This window comes from Sebastes fasciatus, chromosome 16 (assembly GCF_043250625.1).
Source record: "Sebastes fasciatus isolate fSebFas1 chromosome 16, fSebFas1.pri, whole genome shotgun sequence".
In the NCBI taxonomy this organism is placed as follows: Eukaryota; Metazoa; Chordata; class Actinopteri; order Perciformes; family Sebastidae; genus Sebastes; species Sebastes fasciatus.
The window spans coordinates 1550449-1575353 of record NC_133810.1 but is presented as its reverse complement, the minus strand read 5'-3'; the positions used below and the strand labels follow the sequence as shown (position 1 = coordinate 1575353).

Below are 24905 nucleotides of genomic sequence, written 5' to 3'. Positions count from 1 at the left end.
TCGATTGATTAAAGTACAGTTTTCTCTGAGCCAGTGTCCGTTGGCCATTAGAGGATCTGCAGTACAAGAAATTTCAGGGGTCATTTCAACACCCAGTTGTTAGCTGTGGATGTTTTCTGTGAGCACATTGCAGTTAATAGGGCAGGGGTCAATGTTTAGGTAGTAATCGTAGTAGTAATAGTAATTGTTTTTCTAAGGATTATTATTTTTCTGCTGCGAGATCGCATTTTTGAGGCACTTAGGATGCACGAAAACTCACGAAAAGTGAAATACGCATCAGAACTGGTGCGAAATTCAAAGTTCTGTAGTGATTGGGTGATTTTGTGTGTTTTTCATGTATTTTATGCATACTTTTACGAACTCCTCCTAGAGAGTTTATCGGATTCGCGTCAAATTTGGGTAGTATAACCCTCAAACTAATGTGACGCTAAATTATGAAAGAATTTTTGATCGCTCAAACAATGATGTCATACGTCATGTGAGTAGACGCTATTTTATCACTTTACAGGTATGGAACTTTGCGAAACTCCTCCTAGAGGATTCAAGAGATACATTTCAAAGTCGGGCAGCAGAATCTCAACACCTTCATGATGCTAAATTACGAAGCTTTTGTGGTTTCGGCGAATTTTGATGTTTCGACATGACACAGGAGGCTGTTGTAACTTGACTTTACATAGTCCGATCTGCCCTAAATTTCACAAGCTGGATAATAGTCCAGGCCGGAAGACATATACGTGCCATCATGAGTGATAGTCATAGCGCCACCTACAGGAAACAGGAAGTTGTTGTATATTGACTATACATTGTCCAATCAGCCCCAAACTTTACATGTTTTATAAGAGTCTTGGCCTGAAGACATATACGTGCCATTATTGAGTTATGGTGATAACGCCACCTACTGGCAACAAGAAATGGTTGTATATTGCCACCCACCCTCATAGAAGTGCCTTTAAAGGATGCCCCACATGTTCTCAACAGGTCACTTACAGCGCCATGCGCTCCATGCAGAAAATTCCCTCTAACTGTTGCGCGCAGTGTGCGACTTTCATGGGAATGCACGACAGCGGGTTCCCCGACGTGCGCAAGGGGGCGAGGGCCCGTTCATCGCTGCTTGCAGCTTTATTTTTATTTTCAAATTTTTCATAAAAGTGTGCATTTATCAATGTTCATTTTGAACCGAATAAGTGTGAAAATTAAGTATAAAAAGACTCAAAAAGGTCTCATCAATCTTATCTTAATATAGAAACCCAAGATCTGTGGTGCAAATTTAGAGTTCATTGAAGAAACAAAATAAAGTGAGCCACTAAACTTACAGTATGTGCAAATGTGCTCCCAAGTTGAACATTTTAGGAGTGCATTAACTTTAGGGCACAATGAAAATTGATGAAATAATGTGTTTTTCTATAATAAAGGGATACAAGGACACATTTACAATGACTTAATTTATTTGAATATAATAAAGTACACTAGGTTAATTACTTCTGTTTAAAACTGTATTTATCTAATAATTATGTAATTATTTATACTACTATTTTAAACTGGATAAACAACAAATTCAACAGAGATTTTGGTATCTGTTCCAGCCCCACTTTAGGCTCGGAGAAGAGTTTTTACATAAAAGTCTTGTCAAGGGCAGCTTGAAATGTGAAGCAATATTTAAATTTATTTACAACTACATGCAACTTCATACCTGAGTATGAGTTCAGACATTTAAGGTTCAAGTTAACATTTTAGGACAGACATTGAAGATAAAAGTTAGCTCCATACACGTACTCTTGACTTGTTCAACTTTGCCATACCATCTCCATTAACATTACTGATAAACACACACAGGAGGCATTAGTTAGATTAATATTTAATGAAGACATGATGATGTTAGTGAGGGTTTGAATATTTAATGTGTCTAAATTAGTTATCAGGGGATTGGGTCAGTTGTGGGGATTTCTCTCTGTGATACCTCAGAGAATTTCACCAAACTAAAAACATTATTTTCATAACAACAACACAACTCATTATTTGGAAAAGCTAGGAGAAGTCTAACTTTTACTGACTTGCATCCACTGCTGTTTTCTTTTTTTGTTTTGGGCATTAGTTGTTAAAGCAGAATACTTTAAAACCTAATGTAAAAATCTAATAGACAATCTACATGTATATAATATACATTTTTTAAGACTGGGAAACCACACATGGCCATCAGATGTCAAATCCAAATTTTGGCAAAGGGAAGGAACTGAAATGGAAGGCTGACATACCTGTCAATCAAGCAAACATGCCCTGACACAATTCTTTTTAATGTTTTCTAATAATAACTCATAAAGCATCTCCCCAAAAAAAACAAATTAAGGTGTCAAACACTAACACTCAAGTAACTCAGGGTCGTTTTCACCAGTGAGGGTTAAATGGAATGTAAGATGGACAGGTGGTTTGGTGCAACATCCATAGTGATGCAGGCGTTGTACCGGACCATTGTGGTGAAGGGAGCTGAGCCGGAAGGCAAAGCTCTCGATTTACCAGTATGTCTATTTTCCGACACTCACCTATGGACATGAGCTTTGGGTAGTGACCGAATGAGATTTATCAATTGAAGAGGAGCAGATGGTGGAAGTGAGTTCTACTGGGCGGTAGTCTTTCAGGATACTCTGCAACTTCTACAGGTGCACCATCGAGAGTATCCTGACCGGCTGCATCACCTCTGCCATCCATGGAGGACATCTACACCCAGCGGTGTAGGAAAAAGGCCAACAGGATTATTACAGAACCCAACCACCCCCGCCACAAACTGTTCTGCCTGCTGCCGTCTGGGAGACGGTACCGCAGCATCCGGTCCCGCACATCCAGGCTCAGGGACAGTTTCAGTCAGCAGGCCATAAGACTTGTGCGATTTCCACTGTTATATATACAGTATACAAATATATACATATACACCATTGCCAATGACTGCTTTGCTGGAACTGACTTCTGACAAATAAAGAACCTTGAACTTTGACCCTTGACTAGGATAGAGCCCTGGGACATTACAACTGGGAATGGGTTACACCGTATCCTTGATCCTTACACACTGATTTCTGTTTTTGAGGTAGCATAAAGCATAAAGCAGCAGAAGAAAAAAAATGCAAGAAGAATGTTGTGATTAATAACTCAAGGTTGTGTCAATGTCAAAATCTTTTCTTAAGTCGAGAAATACCGCAAAGTCCGTTCCCCCCTTATCAACTTTAGCTTTGATATTTTCAATAAGGAAACAATTGGTTGTTGCAGTAGACTTATTTGCTCTGAAGTCAAATTAAATGGAGTGTTGAGAGGTCACCTGGGTCCAGACCTGGCTTTTTGAGAATAGAAGTGACTGCGGCCATTTTGAGGGAGGAGTTAGTAATGTCCACCGTGATGGGGCACAGGGTAGGAATGCATGCCTGATCCAGAGAGCAGGCGGAGGCCTTGGCTTTGTTGACCAGTTTAGCAACATAAAGAGCATCCACAGGGGAGAAGGAGGAAAGGCAGCACTGAGGCGGGCATGCAGCGGAGATAGCATCACCCTGTGGCTGGCCAGGCGTCAGAAGCTGCTGGTGGATGGAGTCCACTCTGGCCCGGAAGAAGTCCAGGAACTTGGAGCAGAGGTTGGGTGGACCTGTGGGGTGGGGGATATTGAGGGGGCGGAGGAACCAGTTGATGGTGGAGAACAGCTTTCAGGGTGATGTTGTTGGGTGCCAATGAGTAGTATTGGGTTTTTGTCCGGGAAAGAGTGTCGTGTGGTGAGTTTTCTATATGACCCAAACGCAGAGTAACCAGCAGGAACGGAAGTTCTTTAAACAAAAGCGAGCTTTAATTCAGCTGACAAAATCCAGAAATCACAAAACGAGGAGGGGAACAAAGTACAAATGAAAACACACCAAAACCAAACTGAGAACAAAAACAAAACTACAAACCAGAGGGTGCGAGAGTCACGGGCAGGAGGAACACTAGGAACACTAGGAACACTAGGAACACGGAGGACAAGGGACTGGGAAGACAAGTACGAACCAACAAGGACAGAGGGGAAACACACAGGCTTAAATAACAGACAAGATTACACACAGGTGAAACAAATCAGGGCGGGGCAGACAATCAACCAAAAGGCGGGAAAACAGACAAAGGAAGGAAGTAAACCCAGACAAGACACAGGAGGAGTGAATCACCAAAATAAAACAGGAAACACCAGAAATACATACAAATAAACCACATCCAAAACCACAACAGTTCACAACAACAAGCTGGCACAGCCAGAACACAACAAAGAGCTTCTTTGTAGGTCTGCACATGATCTTTGAAGGCCTTGAGGTGAACGATTAGGCCGGATCTTTCATAGAGCCTCTCCAGCTGGCGACCAGTGGCCTTCATGGTACAGAGTTTGGTGGTGAACCAGGGGGCAGGACTGGAGAATGAGAAAGTCTGGGTTTTGAGAGGGGCGAGACCAGGCCATCCACCATAGTGTCGAAGGGATCTGAGGTCATATGAGTGACTGTCATGTTAATCAGGGCTGGGGCACTAACTAACCTAATGTTCCTGAACGTGATGGTATGTTTAGTGCCCCGCCTGGGCAGGGGGACAGGAAAGGTTAAGTAGATGGCATGATGATCGGATACAATGATGTCCAGACGCTGCAGATGGGAGGGAGATGTGCCAGTCGAACACACCAGATCCAGTGTGTGACCTTTGGCATGGGTGGGACCATGAACATGCTGTGTGATGTTAAAACAGTCCAGCAGTGACAGGAATTTGGTAGCGAATGTGCAGCTGCTGGAGTCCATGTGGATGTTGAAGTCACCAAGCAGGAGTGTAGATGGAGACATGGAGCAGACAGATGTGAGGAGCTCAGATAGCTCAGACATGAAGGTAGTGGACACTTTTGTGGAGCAGTAAATGAGGACCACCTGGAGCTGTGGGGAGCCAGCTGGAGGGAATGCCCCACACTCAAATGAGGTGACATTGCGTATTGGGAGTTCCTTGACCAGGATGTCAGCTCGATGTATTACAGCCAGCCCACCACCACGACCCAAACAAGGCTTCTGTATATACACAAAGCCCGGGGGTGTGGCTCGGTTTAGTGCGAGGGTCAGCACATGCGTCTCTTTAGCTCCTCTCCAGTGGCTCCCTGTGGATTTTTAAAAAAAATTGTGGAAATGAATAACTGTTTTTTTGTTTACATTTTCATTTTTATTTATCATTGTTGTAGGTCTATGGTATGACAGTACGACGGAGTATTAGGGCCACATTGAGGAAAAAAAATAAAATCTGAGATTTCGAGAATAAAGTCAAAGGTTTACGAGAAAGAAAAGTCGTTATAAAAGTTATTTTCTTTTTTATCGTAAAGTTCGGACTTTTTTCTCGTAATATTCTGAGTTTATTCTCGTAATATTATTACTTCATTCACGTAATATTACAACTTCTTTTCTCGTAAAGTTATGACTTTATTCTCGTAATATTACGACTTTTTTTCTCGTAATATTATGACTTTATTTTCGTAACATTACGACTTTATTCTCGCTGAGGCAGATGTGGGTGGAACGACACGGTCAACATAGACAAGTGGCCTCAGATTGCCAACACACACGTCTGGTTTGTTGTGATGATATTGTTGCTGTGCGACAGAGCAGCTGTCCGACAGTACAGATGGAATAGCATGGTCCGAGTAAACACACTGCAACCCACGCAGGGGTCTGATGTTATGACATTGAGGCAGTCTATGATGATGTGATGGTTGAGGTTCAGGAGCTCCAGTGTGGAGTATTTTATGAACAGCATTGTAGCAACAGAGAAGCGCCTAGAAAACCGCGAGCCGGAGAAGAGGCACCCAGCCTCGGACTACAGCAGTGGTACAGCAGTGAAGCCAGAGCAGGATGATGAGTCGAGGAGAGACCATGAGGATAGTCCTGGTAGAACAATCTGGACTCATCAGTAGTAAATAATTACAGACCGATATCAAATCTTCCATTCTTGTCTAAAATAATTGAAAAAACAGTTTTTCAAAAATTAAATAGCTTTCTGGCACTAAACAACTCTTTTGATGTCTTCCAGTCAGGTTTTCGACGAAACCACAGCACTGAGACTGCTCTTGTTAAGGTCTTCAATGACATCCGATTGAACACAGACAGTGGTAGAACTACGGTTTTAGTTTTACTGGATCTCAGTGCTGCATTCGACACGGTTGACCATAATATATTACTAGACCGACTGGAAAACTGGGTGGGTATTTCTGGCATAGCACTCAGCTGGTTTAAATCCTACCTAAAAGACAGGGACTTCTTTGTGTCTATAGGTAATTGCAAATCTGAGCTGAACAAAATCACATGCGGAGTTCCCCAAGGCTCCATCTTGGGGCCTCTTTTGTTTAACATCTACATGCTCCCACTGGGTCAGATTTTTGAGAACAACAAAATAAATTACCATAACTATGCAGACGACACACAAATTTATATAACTCTATCACCAGGAGACTACAGTCCAATACAAGCACTGAGTGAGTGCATTGAACAAGTCAATAATTGGATGTGCCAGAATTTTCTTCAGCTGAACAAAGACAAAACTGAGGTCGTAGTTTTTGGAGCCAAAAAAGAAAGATTAAAGGTTAGTGCTCACCTACAATCTGTGATGTTAAAAAGCTCAGACCAAGCCAGAAACCTTGGTGTAGTCATGGACTCAGACCTGAGCTTTAACAGCCATATTAAGACAATTACAAAGACAGCCTTCTATCACCTGAAGAATATAAGAAGAATTAGAGGACTGATGTCTCAGCAGGATTTGGAAAAACTAGTCCATGCATTTATCTTCAGCCGACTTGACTACTGTAACGGCGTCTTTACCGGTCTTCCTAAAAAATCGATCAGACAGCTGCAGCTGATTCAGAACGCTGCTGCTAGAGTCCTCACTAAGACCAAGAAAGTGGATCACATCAGTCCAGTTCTGAAGTCTCTACACTGGCTGCCTGTCTCTCAGAGAATTGATTTCAAAATACTGCTGCTGGTTTACAAAGCACTAAATGGTTTAGGGCCAAAATACATTTCTGATCTTCTGCTGTGTTATGAACCATCCAGACCTCTCAGGTCATCTGGATCAGGTCTGCTTAGTGTCCCCAGAGTCAGAACTAAACATGCAGAAGCAGCGTTCAGTTTTTATGCACCAAATATCTGGAACAAGCTCCCAGAAACCTGCAGGACCGCTCCAACTCTCACTTCTTTTAAAACAAAGCTTAAAACTTTCCTGTTTGCGGGTGCCTTTTATTCTGACACTGCACTATAACTTTTACTCTTTTGAGTTTTATGCAATTTTAGCTTCTATCCTAGCTTTTATTTTTAGCTTGTTTTTATTTTCTAATCTTTAATGTTTTAATGTTTTTATAACTGTTTTAATTATTTCTTGAATGTTTCTGTAAAGCACTTTGAATTGCCCTGTTGTTGAAATGTGCTATACAAATAAAGCTGCCTTGCCTTGCCTTGCCTATTGAGGTAGAAAATAAACCACTCAGGGTGTACAGAGTTGGAGAATTCACAGTTTATTGTGTACGACGGTGGATCGCAAGCTAGCTATGGTAAATGGACATGCATTTATATAGAGCCTTAGTTTTTCATTCACACACACTGATGGCACAGCCTTCGGGAGAAATTTGGGGTTAAGTATTTTGCTTGGCCATCAGAGTGGGTGAGTAAACAGAGCCGCAGCAGTGCAACTATCAATCTGACAACACAGGACTGGAAAATTATAGGATTAGGCGTAGAAGGTCTGCACCTATTCCTACTTGAAGAAAAGCACAGATTGCAGCAACAAAAGCAGTAAAAAACATAAACTGAGTCGGATTGAGAAGCATACACGCCAGCATAGTCTCACATCCGGGTCCAAAGAAACACCCATCCATATAAAATAACAGTATAATAATGAACTTCATTTTACAGTATGCTAAAAACTAATGTAGTTAGTTTTACAGTCATTTTTACCGTGGTATGAAATAGGCCTATAACAACTACTGGATAATCGTTGCCAGTAACTTTAAACATCTTATTATACCCCCGCGACAACGTAGTCAGGGGTATATAGCGCTCCGCGTGTCCTTCCGTTAGTCCGTTCACATGTCACACTTTCGTTTCCGGAGCAGAACTCGAAAACTATTTAACTTAGGAACTTCAAAGTTGGTAAGATGGTTGACAGTGTGGTTTAGTTGTGCCTTTTGGGGTTTAGATGTCCAGGGTGCCCAACATTTTTAAAAATTTGGGCCAAAAACTGAGATTTTTCTTTTTTACTTACAGTTGCAGCTTGCGCATTTGACTACTCCCCTTCAGTAGGGTCAAGCAGTGAGCCATGTTCACTTTTACCTTGTACATAAGGACAGTACTTACTGTATTTATGTTAAAATCAAAGTCTGGATAATAATAAATTATTTGAAAGCCAAAAATAGAGACAGGCAATGGAAGCATTGAATGCAGCGGGGGGAAAAAGTAGACAGTGGTAGAAAGATTACATCACTCATTTCTAAACTGATGATCATGCTTACGTAATGAACGTCCTGTGAAGTTGGCTTGAGAACAAAGCATATATACCGTCCATGCAGGAATAACAGCACCAGATCTGCTCTGCTCTTGTGTAAATGAACGTTACCTCCAACCTCCTGACCTGACTGCTCAACATTGATGGATAATTTGAGGTTCAGCACTCAAAAGGTTTTTGTGGTGAGGGATAATTTTTAGCTTCTTTGGCATGATGATGTGTACTTTGTATGTTATGTAGTTTACATGTTTTTTTTCAGACATCATTCTGTAATGTTGTCTTTGCTGCAGCCTAAGGCCAATATCACTGTGAATTTGCGGTATCAAGCTCCCCATGAGACAATGCTATTTGGCATGTTATCCGTTGGGTCAATCTGCTCTTTCTTCTGCATTAACTGTGTTTTGTTGTTCACTCTGAAGAGTAAGCAGGTGTTTTGTGAGACATCCCGATATATCCTGCTGTTCAACCTGCTCTTTGCAGACACTGCTCACCTGGTATCAAACCTTCTGCTTTACTTACTGTCTTTGCTGATAAAAATTCCATATTATGCATGTGGTGCCCTAGTTCTGTTCTCAGTTTTCACACAGTCAATCTCCCCTCTCACCCTGGCTGTGATGTCACTTGAGAGATATGTGGCTGTATGCCATCCACTGAGACATGCTACCATCTTCACCATGAGAAGCACAGGAATGGCCATTGTTGTGGTGTGGGCCTTCAGTTTTATCCACATCCTCATTCGAGTTTTTATGCTGGTGTATGTGTTCACAAAAATCTCCCTAAATCTGCATGCAAATGACTTGTGCTCTAAAGAAAACATTTTTTTCTCACCAATCTTTCATGATTTTGAAAAAGCATATGCCAGCACTCTCTTTCTGTCAGTGGGTGTAGTAATCGTCAGCTCCTACATTGGTGTAGCGCTTGTAGCCAGGTCTGCCTCAACAGACAAAGTGTCAGCTAGAAAGGCTCTTCAAACGCTTCTATTTCACCTCATTCAGCTAAGCCTCATTCTCATCGCCTCCTTGTTCTCCACCATCATTATAGCCATAGCCAGAACTGTGAGGAGATCCGCCCTTATGCGGATTTACAATGTATGCTTTGTGTTCTTGAATATCCTTCCAAGGTGTTTGACTACACTCATCTATGGACTCAGGGATCATACCATCAGACCCGTTCTCATGCAAAATCTGTGCTGTTGGTGGAGATGCTCAGTGTTCCTCAACAAGAGCCAGTGACAATTTGAAGTGAATGCTTTTCAATAAACAATCCAGTTTTCTATGTGACATGTACAAAGCAATTTGAATTTGAAATTTGAAAAGAAAAGATTTTTGAACATGGTACACTATTCTCAAGGATGTTACTACATATTCAAAATCACAATGATAATAATACAAATCTGTGTTTGTGAACCAATTAAAGAAGTGATGATCTGAAGAAAGTCTTTAAATTAATTGCATTCACTACATGTCTTAATTATTCATATAATAAATTTGTAATAACATGTATGTGTTGTTCTTGCATGTCACAATACTTTACTCATTTCTGTTTGTCTGTGAACTGTCCTCAGATAGTTATGATTATGACAAGCAAACAGTGAAACTAAACTGTATAGACGAAAAGGGACATATCGCTTAAACATGACATTTGGTAAGAAGTATGTACAAATATCAATAAAATATTCTTCGATTTTTAATCGAGTAAGATATTAACAATGCATGCAATTAGTCTGAGTTTTTTTAAATGAAGTTTCCTACATACAAGAGCACTGTGTAGCACAGTGCCAACTATATATATTCACACACACATATGAAATACAATTAAATACCATCGTAACAGTTTGGTATCCATGTTTACAATAATGCACCATTCATGATAATGGTTAGACTGGCCTTGTCACAGCATATTAATTCAGAGTTATCATATTATTACCTCCACGGCCGCAGCCTGCATCATCAGCCCCCCCTGGTGGAGGCCAAGTTGCATTCCCCCTGTGCCTGCAACACGGCAGCACAAGGGCTCCGTCCAGCAACTCAAGGGGCCCCACCACAGTCCAATCAAGCTGGTGATTCTCAGCCAGCTCACTCATTTCCAACTGGTCTATCCTCCCCACCTCCCATCATCCCTAGGCCAGCGGACATACGTCCTTCAGTTAATGTCCCCATGCCAAAGGGAGTTGAAAAACTAGAGGCAAATCCTCTAACAGAGAGGCAGGATGGTGTACAATAACTGCAACCACCTGGCCTGTGTTTGTTCTAACTGCCGCTTCCTTAACGCCTGCTGACATCACTGCAGCACACATATTCTGATAGCCCAGTTTGTCCTAGTTTGTAAATGTCATGATTGTGCATTACGGTGTTGAGATTCTACATGAATTATTACAAAAAAAGACCGTGCGGTCCAAAAAAAGCAAAAAACGGTGTAGGGTCTAATGTCAGAGGATATGCAATATGTTGCTGTGGAAATAAAGCCTTGATTGAATCAAAAACGCATTTGGTATTGTGTGGAAAATGCATTTTTAAAATGTTTTTTAACTTACGATTAATCGAGTGATTGATCGTTAATGTTGCAATGATTGATTAAGGATTTAACAATCACAAGGTGTTTACAGGGGTTACTGTTTATTTATTTATTACTGTTTATTTATTTATTGGTTGCTTAATATTTATTCTGTATTAGTCTATCTTCCTATTTTTTCTGTAAAGAATAATGCAAATTTGTGGATATTTGATTTTGGGTATAAGAATAATGTATGCATGGTCGGACGCTGTGTATTGCATACATGTATATATGTCTATATATACGTTTATATATATGTATACGTGGTATGTAATGTGTGCATGTAGTGCAATGTGCGGTGTATATATGTATATATACATATATATATATGTGTATGTATGTGTATGTATGTATATATTGAGGGTTGTATTGCATGTGCTTATTGTATATTATAAATTGTATATTATAAATAATAATTCGCGCATATAAGAAAAGATAACAAATAGTCAATATGATTAAGATAAATATGTAAGTAATGAATTGGTATTATGATTAAGTTATATTATAAATAAATTTATATTTTGATAAGGATAATTATATCAGTAATTAATTTATATTTCTGTATGACACAGATTAAAGGTAATAATTATATTTAGAATAATTATAAATAATAAATATAGTTAGACAACTTTAGGTAAATTGAATTAAAGTATACGGTATGTATGGCTCAATAAGGAAGCTGGTTAATAATTAATAATTGACTTATGGAGAAGGGGTGGGATTAAATAAGTTTATACTTCTTCTCACTCCTTTTCGAATATGTAAATCAAGGCATCAAGTGTTGACTATTTATTTTTCTTATGCTTTTCATTGTATGTAAATATTACTTGTTTCTGACTGTCCACTTGTTGGTATGATCGTTCTTTTTCTTTATTTTTTATTTTATTTTTTTGTATTCTACATGTTCGAAATAAATTTTGAAATGAAAAAAATTAAATGAAGGAAAGTACTTAAAATTTGCAACCCTATAACCCATTACACCTTTTTTAACAAAGCTGGTATGTGATTGTGTCAAGGGAAATGATGTAACGACAGAGCTCATAAACAATTGGTGAGGTAAGGCAAACCCTGCAGACCAGCATCTACCCTGATAAAAGTATGTGGATGATTTGGAGCTTTGCATGTGAACTCAGTGGCATTAATCTACTGAAAAGATGACATGTCTTCATTGTTGTAGGAATACAAACTGAAAGAGCGTCCATTTGTTTTTTTTCCTGTTGGATTACATCAAGAGGTTTAACATTTGTATGTCTCTTCAATGTTTCTCTAAGATGTCAAATGCAATTCAATCTCAGACCAACATCACTGTTGGGCTGGGGTTACTGGAAACAGTGTTATTTGCCACTCTGACTACAGTACCATGCTGTGTGTTTCTCTTCATTAATGGGACCATGTTATTCACCTTGAGGAGTAAATTAGTGTTTCGTGAGACCTCCCGTTACATTCTTCTGTTTAACCTCCTTTTTGCAGACACTGTACAGCTGGCACTGAGTCAGTTACTGTACCTCCTGGCTGCTTGTAGAGTAAAACTGACATATCCTGTATGTGGTGTTCTCAGCATGTTCTCCAATCTCACATTTGTAATCTCCCCTCTCACACTGGTGGTGATGTCTCTGGAGAGATATGTGGCTGTGTGCTACCCACTGAGGCACGCTACCATCATCACCACCAGAAACACAGCAGTGGCTATCATTGTGGTTTGGTCCTTCAGTTCACTAAATGTCCTCACACAAGTTCTTTTACTGTTAGATTTTCCATTTGATGACCTGGAGAGCCTGCAGATGGAATATTTTTGGGCCAGAAAAAACATGCTGCTTGGCCTAATGTCTGATGATTATGACAAAGCGTACACCTGTTTTCTGTTTGTATCAGCTGGCATGGCAGTCACTTCCTCCTATATTGGTGTGATGATAGCAGCCAGGTCAGCCTCCACAAACAAATCTTCAGCCAACAAGGCTCGTAATACACTGCTGCTGCATCTGGTGCAGCTGGGCCTCAGTCTCTCTTCAACTATATACAACCCCTTGCTTATAGCACTCTCAAAGGTCCTAGACAGGATAGTCTTGGTGCGCATTCAGATTGTTATTTATGTGTGTATTGTCATCTTTCCCAGATGTCTGAGTACTCTTATCTATGGCATCAGAGACCAGACCATCAGACCCATCCTCATATGCCATCTATGCTGTCGACTGAAACACTCAGTCATCCCAGCCAAGGCTGGGCTCTCACTCTAGAATACACAGAATGAATATTTGTGAAGTCTATCTTAAAACAATGCATAATAAAGGTTTAAAACACAATATTAATCTAACTTAATAACTAAACTAAACACAGTGTGTGTGTGTGTGTGTGTGTGTGTGTGTGTGTGTGTGTGTGTGTGTGTGTGTGAGAGAGAGAAAGAGAGTGAGGGAGAGAGAGAGAGAGAAAGAGAGGGGGGGGGGGGGGGGGGAGACAAGATGACTACTTGTCTCAAGATGTCTGCATGGCCTACAGACAATATGGCTGACTCTGTAAAACTACAAATATGGCTGTATCAAAGATGGCCGCCAGTCACTACATGGCCTCTTTGTTCTTTGGAACATATTTGCTCAGGAAGAACAAAGGGGGTGTGATGTGGGGGTTGAGATTCTCTGAATGTGTATTTTTGTGTTTAAAACCAATTCAGTTTATGTATGTGATCTTAATATGTGTCAGATAATGCAGTGGGTTAGAAAAGATGGTTAGTCTACATGTAAGACGTTTTGTCTATGTATAGCATAACTAAACACATCAGATGTGGCAAAGCCAGCTACCCAAATATCCTTACTGGTTACTCTAGCCTATGACTCATTCAGACATACGTGTGAAAATGGATTCAATAAAATCAAAGGGCTCTCCATTGTTCTCACTCTTTCTCTTTTGGCCCCGGAGCAAGCTACCAAGCTGCAGAAACAAAGGATTGGACGAGTTTACCTCCAAACTGCACAACTGGATCTCAACACAGCAAAGACTATGACACTGGAACCACATCCTTCTCCAGCCTGGCTCCTCCAACTTCAACAGATGAAACTGCCACTTTTTCTTCCATGAACTGGGTAACGTACTGGACTTATCTTAGCACAGTATTAGCACAGCAACAGCATATGACTAAGCAAGACTGTTAACTTTGAATTCGGTGAATGTACCTATATTTATTTGGTTTAATGCTATGATATTGCTGTGATATTATTTGTAGTCAGTATATTTGGGTAGCTGGCTTCGCCACATCTGATGTGTTTAGTTATGCTCCACATAGACAAAAGGTCTTGCATGCAGACTAACCATCTTTTCTAACCCACCGCATTATCCGATACATATTAAGATCACTTACATAAACTGTGAATTGGTTTTAAACACAAACATACATATTCAGAGAATCTCAAACTACCACATCAAACACTGTTTGTTCTGACTGAGCACATGTGCTCAGACAAGACAAAGAGGATGTGGTGAGGTCCTGGTGGCCAACTTTGATTTAGCCATCTTTGTAGATTTACAGTGCCCGCCATATTGTCTTTAGGCCACACTCAGCTGCCATCTTGAGACAAATAGCCATCTTGTCTTCATCTCTCCTCTCTCTCTCTCACACACATTATGGTGCCCTATGTGAGGCATATTATTAATTTTCAGTATAATTTTGGTTAAAACCAAAACAAATCTTATTCCACTTCTTAACAAACCAAAACTGTTGACATTCTACACCACTAGTCTTCCACAGGAGTAGACATCCAGCTGTACTAATAACAAGTACATTGTGTTGCGAATATCAATTTGAGAGATTGTGATTATTATTAACACTTTAAACCCTCATAGTGTTACTTTAAGAAATTGCTATTGCTGCTAATTCAAGTTAACCTTCTCTGTAGAACTTGAAAGATTTTTGGTTCAGCATTTGAATACCAGGTATTCAATGCAATCTAGCCACAATCTGTCACAATTTCCTTTTAATTTTAATTTTCCATTAATTAAGATACACCACAGCGTGTCACCGGCCCTGTGTAACATAAAGAGCTTGTATCTGGCTGTTACTGCCATGCATTCCAGCCTGTGTGTGTTAAATAGAACCTGAGATAAGAGTCACAGTGTGCTACAAGCCCTGTGTTATAAGATTTGTATATTTTTGTTACGGCCTTGCATTTCAGTTAGTGCATATTAAAAGTTTGTAAGCAAACTTATTTTGTAAACCTGCATTTACTTTAACTGGCCCTAATATGTTATGCCCACTAGAGCCACTAGTTGGTGCCATAGTCACCCGTCTTCCACAGGAAGCTACTTCCTATAGTATAGGCCAGCACATTATTTGTTAGGCTAGTGTTCCACCCAAGCACCACAACAAGGTGTCCGCTAACGCAACACCATAAACAACAACATTGTTTCTGTAATAGACAACCTGTAGCATTTCACCCTCCATTCCTGGCACAACAGTGGAGAACCCCTGTGTAGAGCTTTTTATTTCCTCCTTAGTACAGAAACTAAACCCTGGCTGCCCTGAACTCATCAACATGCTGAGTTTCAGTGAGTGCAGGAAGGAATTAGAATCGCTACTCACTGACAGGTATGATGCGCAGACCGCATCCAAAGACCCATTGTTGAAATGCTTGCTACTGATCTTTCATAGGCAAACAAGCCTTGCCATTCAGAGTAAAGCAGCCCTGGAAAAGGAGGTAGATTCCTAGGTAGATTGCTTGTCTCCTCCATGAAGTTCAGAGAGCTAATAAGAAAATGATGTGTTACTTAGGAAACCTGCATTAGTCAGAGTCAGATCTTTGCTCACACAGAGAAATTGTTAGGGCTTAGACTAGAATGTCTGTCTCCATCACAGTCATCAGCCATTGTGATTCTGGCTACTCAGATTCACTCTTCTCACTTGATGAGAGGTTAACTCCCTCTCCACTCAGAAGTTAAGGATTTCTAACTGACTCAAAGTACTTGGGAATGAAGTCAGCTCCTCAACCTCCACTGAGAGAAACACTGAAGTGCTACCTGACTTTTAATCTTTCTGATACAGATAGTGAGGATACATGCAGTATATCTTCAAGAAGATATCCTGCCTTATGTTCTTAGCCACTGAGAAATGACACTTTCATCCATGCTCCTCCCTCTGAAGGTTCAGCTTGTTCAGCCTCCTTTCCACTCTGGCACGAGAGTGATGACAGCTGTGAAACCCCTGCCTCCCAGCCAAAGAGAAATGTAGCCATGATACACATGTCCATAGCAATGCTAGCCCAGTCTCGCCTTCATTAGAAAGGACACCACAGTGTTCCACCTTGAAGTTCTTGGGTTAATGGCTAAGGGCATTGAACATTTTGATCCAGACAACTGTGATCATCATGTTGACGACTATGTTAGAGAATTAGATCACAATCTAATCGACTTGCCATATGCAACCCAAAGAGAGAAAGTTAAACTTACGTGGAAAACCAGCTCTAAAGCTGTGCACAAGTTTATAGAGTCACAGCCTCTGAGTGTCAGAAATGACTATAGTGAGCTCCGTCAAGCACTAATAGAAGAATGCTCTTCTACTGCTGACGTGACCACAGCGATGTTTGCAGCCCTCCAAAATTAACATTCTTGTAGTGAGAATGCTAGATTACTACAAACGTTTAAGGTATGCATACTTCCAAGGTAAGAATGCACCAGGCTTAGAAGAAAACGCCATCTTCGAGTCCTTGTTTATGCAAAACCTGCATCCATGTGTACACACCAACATTGTACTCAGGACGCGTCAAGGTAACCCCTCACTGTACGAAATAAGGAAGATGACACAGATAGTTTGGGAAACTGTAGTCAGTTCCAAAAAGAAGGGGAAACCAACTGAGCCTGCGAGCTCAAACACTGAAGCATCATGCAGATCTCCTGATACCTAAAATGATCACTCTCACAACAGGTTGAAGGGGGGTCACGAAAGGCTGCATAAGGACACTGAGCGTCAATGCCATGTCCACCAATTGCGTCAAGATAGCCACTCACACAACAGAAGTGTTAGAAAGCCATACTCAGAAATTCTAATTCAGAATTGGCGTGACCAGCCAAAAGACCGGTCTGACGATGATCGCAACATCTTTGACCACAGTTCAGAACATGGACATAATCTATCAAGCAGCGATAGCGCCACTGAGTGCCTCTCTGGCTCTGGCTACCTGAAGTGTTACAGCCCTGAGCCGTGAGTTAAACATAAGAGCTCCAGAGTGATCTTCCCACAGTACCAGCTAACACGTAGCTAACAGTGAGACAGATGCTTATTTACGGGGCCTTAATTTGCTTTATTGTTTTGCTGTTACATAGGCAAACTTGAGTTTGTTAGCAAAAGCAAAAATTCTAAATTCTGATTGGACTCAGACACCACTGCCCAGATTCGCAAGTACACTTGGACCAACTCCTTGGCAGTATCTTGTTATGAGATCACTAGTGCAAAACACTAGCTTAGGACACCACATTATGACCTCACAGAAACAGTCATACACATGTCCTTATCATTGTTTAGGTGACACTCTTTCTCACTAACAAACTTTTCTAACCCGGCACATGTCCGACACACATTAAGATCACATACATAAACTGTGAATTGGTTTTAAACACAAACATACACACTAACTACTAAAACTACCACATCACACAACCCTTTGTACTAATTGAGCACATATGCTCCGAAAGACAAAGAGACCATTGTGTTTGATGTCCTGGTGGCCATCTTTGATTCAGCCATTTTGGTAGTTTCACATGGTCTGCCCTATTGTTTTGTAGTCTGTGCAACCTCAGTCACCATTTTGAGACAGAGGGCCATCTTATCCTTGTCTCTTACACAGACAAACAGACAGGCGCACGCACGCACGCACGCACGCACGCACGCACGCACACACAGATGCTTAGTTTAGTTATTTAGTTGGATTAATATTGTGTTTTAAACCTTTATTGTCTTGTAAATATATATTTGTGGAATATACATGCTGGTCTCTTTAATGTGGCATAAAAGTCAATAATGCACTCCGCTGCTATGAAAAGAACTACGAAATCCTTCAGTTGTTACTAGCTATTGATATGGTGATTTATGGTTATAGTTCTTAATTTAATTATTAATCAGAGTTCCAAATTGATAGTTTAGTATACTTTATGAGACTTATTTATGAGGCGACATGAATTTAATATCAATTTCTCTTTGTTTCAAAGAGTGGTGGCCTCAGGATGATTTAATATACATTAAATCATATTATTCAATATAACTAATAATTATTTTGATAATTATTTATTCCTTTTGATAGTCATTTCAATGTCTTTTGAGCTCATGTACCAACATAATTTGGTGCCCCGTTATTATTTAAATATATTGATAATCTATTAATATTAATTTTGGTGATATTAATAATTATGTTAAATATTGTCTAATAACTAGACTAGATTATTTGCGTCCCCAACAATCGTTAATGTTACCAATGATCAATTAAGGAAAGTGCTTTCAATTTGAAATCCTATCAACCATTAATACATGTTTTAACGATGCATGTATGGGATTGTGTCAAGGGAAATGATGTAACGACAGAGCTCATAAACAATTGGTGAGGTAAGGCAAACCCTGCAGACCAGCATCTACCCTGATAAAAGTACGTGGATGATTTGGAGCTTTGCATGTGAACTCAGTGGCATTTTCTACTGAAAAGATGACATGTCTTCATTGTTGTAGGAATATAAACTGAAAAAGGGTTCATTTGTTTTTTTCTGTTTGATTATATCAAGAGGTTAAACATTTTTATGTCTCTTCAATGTTTCTCTAAGATGTCAAATGCAATTCAATCTCAGACCAACATCACTGTTGGGCGGGGGGTACTGGAAAGAGTGTTATTTATCACTCTGACTACAGTACCATGCTGTGTGTTTATCTTCATTAATGGGGTCATGTTATTCACCTTGAGGAGTAAATTAGTGTTTTGTGAGACCTCCCGTTACATTCTTCTATTCAACCTCCTTTTTGCAGATACTGTTCAGCTGGCACTGAGCCAGTTACTGTACTTAATAGCTGCATGTAGAATAAGGCTGAGTCATATCCTGTGTGTGGTGTTCTCAGCATGCTCTCTTATCTTACATTTGAGATCTCCCCTCTCACACTGGTGCTGATGTCTCTGGAGAGATATGTGGCTGTGTGCTTCCCACTGAGGCACGCTACCATCATCACCATCAGAAACACAGCAGTGGCTATCATTGTGGTTTGGGCCTTCAGTTCACTAAATATCCTCACACGAGTTCTTTTACTGTTAGATTTTCCATTTGAAGACATGGAGAGCCTGCAGATGAAATATTTTTGCGCCAAAGAAAACATGCTACTTGGCCCATTGTCTGATGATTATGAAAAAGCGTACACTTACTCTCTGTTTGTATCAGCTGGAGTGGCAGTCACTTCCACCTATATTGGTGTGATGATAGCAGCCAGGTCAGCCTCCACAGACAAAGCTTCAGCTCATAAGGCTCGTAACACTCTGTTGCTGCATCTGGTGCAGCTGGGCCTCAGTCTCTCTTCAACTATATACAACCCCTTGCTTATAGCACTCTCAAAGGTCCTAGACAGGATAGTCTTGGTGCGCATTCAGATTGTTATTTATGTGTGTATTGTTATCTTTCCCAGATGTCTGAGTGCTCTTATCTATGGCATCAGAGACCAGACCATCAGACCCATCCTCATATGCCATCTATGCTGTCGACTGAAAGTCTCAGTCATCCCAGCCAAGACTGGGCTCTCACTCTAGAATACACAGAATGAATATTTGTGAAGTCTATCTTAAAACAATGCCTGTCCATATTTACATCAAAACTCTTTTTGGTCACAGGAATTGTTTTTCTTGTTCAAAATGGCTATGAAGACATCCCTCCCTACTCCTATTCCAATGTGTGAGATGGGAGACAAAATCTACAGTCTTTGTTCTGTCAAAAATGAATTCTAAAGTTTAGCTGAAGCTAATATGAGGCATCAGTAGTCTGGGTTATTGAAACAAAGTGGATACCTTCCATGTCAGGGACTTGTTTGAACAAAATTCCCTCTTTCAGTTACTATCCCTCCACTGCAGCTCTGCAAGAAAACACTGTGTGGGGAAACAAATACCCACTTGATTTAGTTAACTCAGACTGTTGAGGCCTGATAACAACTTTGGTTGAATTTTGGAATGATTTTTTTGCACAGATTGAGGACTGCTGATTTTGTCTTCCATCTCTTCCATTGGAATCACATTAGGAAGGGATTTCTTCAGGGCCTGTACAGATGAAAGCAATAACTACAGCAAAAACTATTTCAATGTACATATGGGCATATGAGTATTGTTTTAAGACGGACTTTAAAAAATTTGAATGTATTCTTTTGATTATTAAAAAAAAGTATTTCTTATTTATTTGAGTATGGCATATGGAATGAACGGAATTTATTTTTAAAATGTTCAAAATGGGATAAGCAGCAATTGATGATGATATTTATGGCCTACTGTATATGAATACTTCTGTTAAGTAAAGAAAAAATAATGTGGATATTGCCCATGTGCTATTTATTATGCAACAAAAATAATTAATCTTTTTCTGTAATATCTCTTATTTGATCATTTACTATGACTTTGTTCACTTACATTTCTGCATTAACAAACTCAAATTATAAAATATGTATATAAATAAAGACAAATTAGGAAACTACAAGAGTGTTAACTGCCCTCATTCAAACAAAACAAATGAAAAGCTTGTGTAGTATTTCACTTGATTAACTAGCACTCCAAATAAAGATCATTACAATTTAATTACAAACAACAATTATATCTTCCACCAACCATTAATCTCGATAAAAATGAAGGTGACATACACCTACAAGTTGTAGAATACACTATTATATGAACAATAATTGATAGCATAGTGTTTGGATACACTGAGCACTTTGAGCACTTTCCTTATCCGAAGTGAGGGTCAAAGAACAGAGGGTGTCGTAAGATGTACAGATTGTAAAATCCCTTGAGGCCAATTTGTGATTAGTGATATTAGGCTATATCGACATTACTGGACTTAACACTCTCAAGATGTTATGTTTCATTAACATATGAAGAACTGGAATACACCTCATGGCCTTTGTGTGGTTTACGTTAGAAGAAACTGACGTGCAGTAGTTGATCTCATGTGCCTTGCAAACTGATAGAGTTAGGAATTATTGAAGAGGCTCTCTAAGATGAACACCTGTTGTTTTGTTAATATGAATGTAACTTAAGTGGTAAGAGTTAATAATAGTTAGTGTTTCCCTAAAAAATGTCCACGGACATGCTCCCAATAACTACTCCAAGCTGGGTAGGTGCTGCTGCATCATGAGCCATTTTCTTATACAAACTCCTGAAAATGTCCAAACAATCAGGTACAGACGTTGTCCAGATTTGCCCCTACAACTATGTTGTACACAAAAGGAGATGGTCTGTGTCAGACGTGTTCTCACCTACAGGAAATACTTGGTTTGGTTTAGGCTAGGGGTGGCAATTGCAGCAAGAGACTTGAATACGGATGACGCCACATGGCGTGGATTAGACCACAGTCACGTAGTCGGTTCGTAATTTGGTAATAAACAACTGAGTCTCTTGCTGTTCCTTGAATTTGTCGGACGATTTCAGTGTCGGTCCAGAAATCCAAGAATCTCGTTGTCTCTCCAGCTACACATTTTCGTTGACATTTTTGCTTAAATTACTTTTCTTCTTTGCCCTCGGATGTTTATATTTTCAGGTTTCGCACCAGCCACATGATAGAACCGTCATCAACCGCCGTGAATTCTCCGGACAGTGATCGTCTCCATTCTCACATGGGCACAATCGGATATTACAAAGACTTTGTACTAGGGAGCTGGCAGGGTAAAGTATTTTGAATGTCCGGTTCAACTGATTCTGACATTTGCGTTCTCATATACAGTACAACTCCTTCGGGTATTGTCATTTGATCTTTTTCAATTCAATTGATTTTATATAGCATCAATTCATAACTTAAGTTATCTCGAGTCACTTTGAAAATAGAGCAGGTCTAAACCATACTGTATAATTTCAGGAGAAAAGATTTTCAGGATTGCAGTGCATTTGTGAAAGGGGTTGGGTACGATGACGAGGATCAGGGGATTGAGGAGGTGGTGGTACAGACATTACATCACCTTTTTTTTTTTTTAACAATGCTGGCATGTGATTGTCTTCAGAAAAGTGATGTAACAACACAGCTCATAAACAATAGGTGAAGGAAGGCAAACCCTTCAGAGAAGCTTCTACCCTGATAAAAGTATGTAGATGATTTGGAATTTTGCATGTGAACTAATTGCCATTCTCTGCTCAAAAGATGACTCATCTTCATTGTTGTAGGAATACAAACTGAAAAAGGGTCCATGTTTCTGTCTAATTACATCAAGAGTTTAGACATTTTATGTCTCTTCAATGTTTTCTCTAAGATGTCAAATTTAATTCAATCTCAGACCAACATCACTGTTGGGCGTGGGGTACTGGAAAGAGTATTATTTATCACTCTGACCACAGTACCATGCTGTGTGTTTATCTTCATTAATGGGGTCATGTTATTCACTTTGAGGAGTAAATTAGTGTTTCGTGAGACCTCCCGTTACATTCTTCTGTTTAACCTCCTTTTTGCAGACACTGTACAGCTGGCACTGAGTCAGTTACTGTACCTCCTGGCTGCTTGTAGAGTAAAACTGACATATCCTGTATGTGGTGTTCTCAGCATGTTCTCCAATCTCACATTTGTAATCTCCCCTCTCACACTGGTGGTGATGTCTCTGGAGAGATATGTGGCTGTGTGCTACCCACTGAGGCACGCTACCATCATCACCATCAGAAACACAGCAGTGGCTATCATTGTGGTTTGGGCCTTCAGTTCACTAAATGTCCTCACACAAGTTCTTTTACTGTTAGATTTTCCATTTGATGACCTGGAGAGCCTGCAGATGGAATATTTTTGTGCCAGAAAAAACATGCTGCTTGGCCTAATGTCTGATGATTATGACAAAGCGTACACCTGTTTTCTGTTTGTATCAGCTGGCATGGCAGTCACTTCCTCCTATATTGGTGTGATGATAGCAGCCAGGTCAGCCTCCACAAACAAATCTTCAGCCAACAAGGCTCGTAATACACTGCTGCTGCATCTGGTGCAGCTGGGCCTCAGTCTCTCTTCAACTATATACAACCCCTTGCTTATAGCACTCTCAAAGGTCCTAGACAGGATAGTCTTGGTGCGCATTCAGATTGTTATTTATGTGTGTATTGTCATCTTTCCCAGATGTCTGAGTACTCTTATCTATGGTATCAGAGACCAGACCATCAGACCCATCCTCATATGCCATCTATGCTGTCGACTGAAACACTCAGTCATCCCAGCCAAGGCTGGGCTCTCACTCTAGAATACACAGAATGAATATTTGTGAAGTCTATCTTAAAACAATGCATGTCCATATTTACATCAAAACTCTTTTTGGTCACTGGAATTGTTTCTCGTGTCCAAAGTGATTGTGAAGCTATCCCTCCCTACTCCTATTCCAATGTTTGAGATGGGAGACAAAATCCAAAGTCTTTGTTCTGTCAAAAATGCATTCTAAAGTTTAGCTGAAGCTAATGTGAGGCATCAGTGGTCTGGGTTATTGAAATGACATGGGTATCTTCCATGTCAGAGTCTTGTTTGAACAAAATTCCCTCTTTGAGCTACTATCCCTCCACTGCAGTTGTGCAAGAAAACACTGTGTGGGGAAACAAATACCCACTTGACTTAGTTAACTCAGACTGCTGAAGCCTGATAACAACTTTGGTTGAACTTTGAAATGATTTTTTTGCACATATTGATGACTGCTGATTTGGTTCTCCATCTCTTCCATTGGAATCACATTAGGAAGGGATTTCTTCATGTACGGATAAAAGGAATAATTAAAATAAAAACTATTTCAATGTAAATATGGGCATATGAGTATTGTTTTAGGACAAACTTTAAAAAGTGTGAATGTATCCTTCTCATTAATAAAAAAAATAATATATTTTTCATTTGAATATGGAATATGGAGTGAACACAATTTATCTTTAAAATGTTCAAGTGGGATTAGCAGCAATTTATGATGATATTTATGGCCTACTGTATATAAATACTTCTGTCAAGTAAAATAAACATGATATGGATATTGCCTATGTGATATGTGTTTTATGCAACAAAAATAATTATTGATCTTTTTCTGTAATATCTCTTATTTGATCATTTACTATGACTCTATTCACCTACATTTCTGCATGTACAAATTCAAAATATAAAATATGTTTATAAATACAGAGAAATTAGGAAACTAAAAGAGTGTTAACTGCCCTTATATCAAACAATATAAATTAACAGCATGTGTAGTATTTCACTGGAGTAACTAGCACTCCAACTTGAGATCACATTACAACGTTAATTACAAACAACAATAATATCTTGCACCAACCATCAATCTCAATAAACATAAACGTGGCATACACCTACAAGTTGTAAAATACACTATTATATGAACATGAATTGATAGCATAGTATTTGGAGACACTGAGAACTTTCCTTATCCGAAGTGAGGATCAAAGGCCAGAGGGTGTCGTAAGATGTACAGATTGTAAAGCCCCTTGAGGCCAATTTGTGATTTATAATATTAGGCTAATAATTATCAAAATAATTATTAAAAATATTGAATAATATGATTTAATGTATATTAAATCAACCTCGGGGCACCACTCTTTGAAACAAAGAAAAAATGATAGCACATTAATGCAGTCTCATGAATAAGTCTCATGAAGTATACTAAACTATAAATTTGGAACTTTGATTAATAA

General features: G+C 39.6%; 4 protein-coding genes across 7 annotated transcripts in view; 3 read left to right on the top strand and 1 right to left on the bottom strand.

The window, feature by feature from the left end:
• LOC141753168 (rap1 GTPase-activating protein 2-like) overlaps positions 1-24905 on the bottom strand; it is a 467886-nt gene that overhangs the window by 316817 nt on the left and 126164 nt on the right. The gene's annotated exons all lie outside the window — the stretch shown is intronic.
• LOC141752439 (odorant receptor 131-2-like) lies at positions 12333-13295 on the top strand. Its single transcript, XM_074610409.1, has one exon. The coding sequence runs from the start codon at positions 12333-12335 to the stop codon at positions 13293-13295; it is 963 nt and encodes a 320-aa protein (XP_074466510.1).
• Positions 16690-19814, top strand: LOC141752438 (odorant receptor 131-2-like). The gene is made up of 2 exons (XM_074610408.1): positions 16690-16704; positions 19107-19814. The coding sequence occupies exons 1-2, from the start codon at positions 16690-16692 to the stop codon at positions 19812-19814; spliced, it is 723 nt and encodes a 240-aa protein (XP_074466509.1).
• On the top strand, positions 22505-23467 carry LOC141752437 (odorant receptor 131-2-like). Its single transcript, XM_074610407.1, has one exon. It carries the CDS (start codon positions 22505-22507, stop codon positions 23465-23467), a length of 963 nt encoding a protein of 320 aa, XP_074466508.1.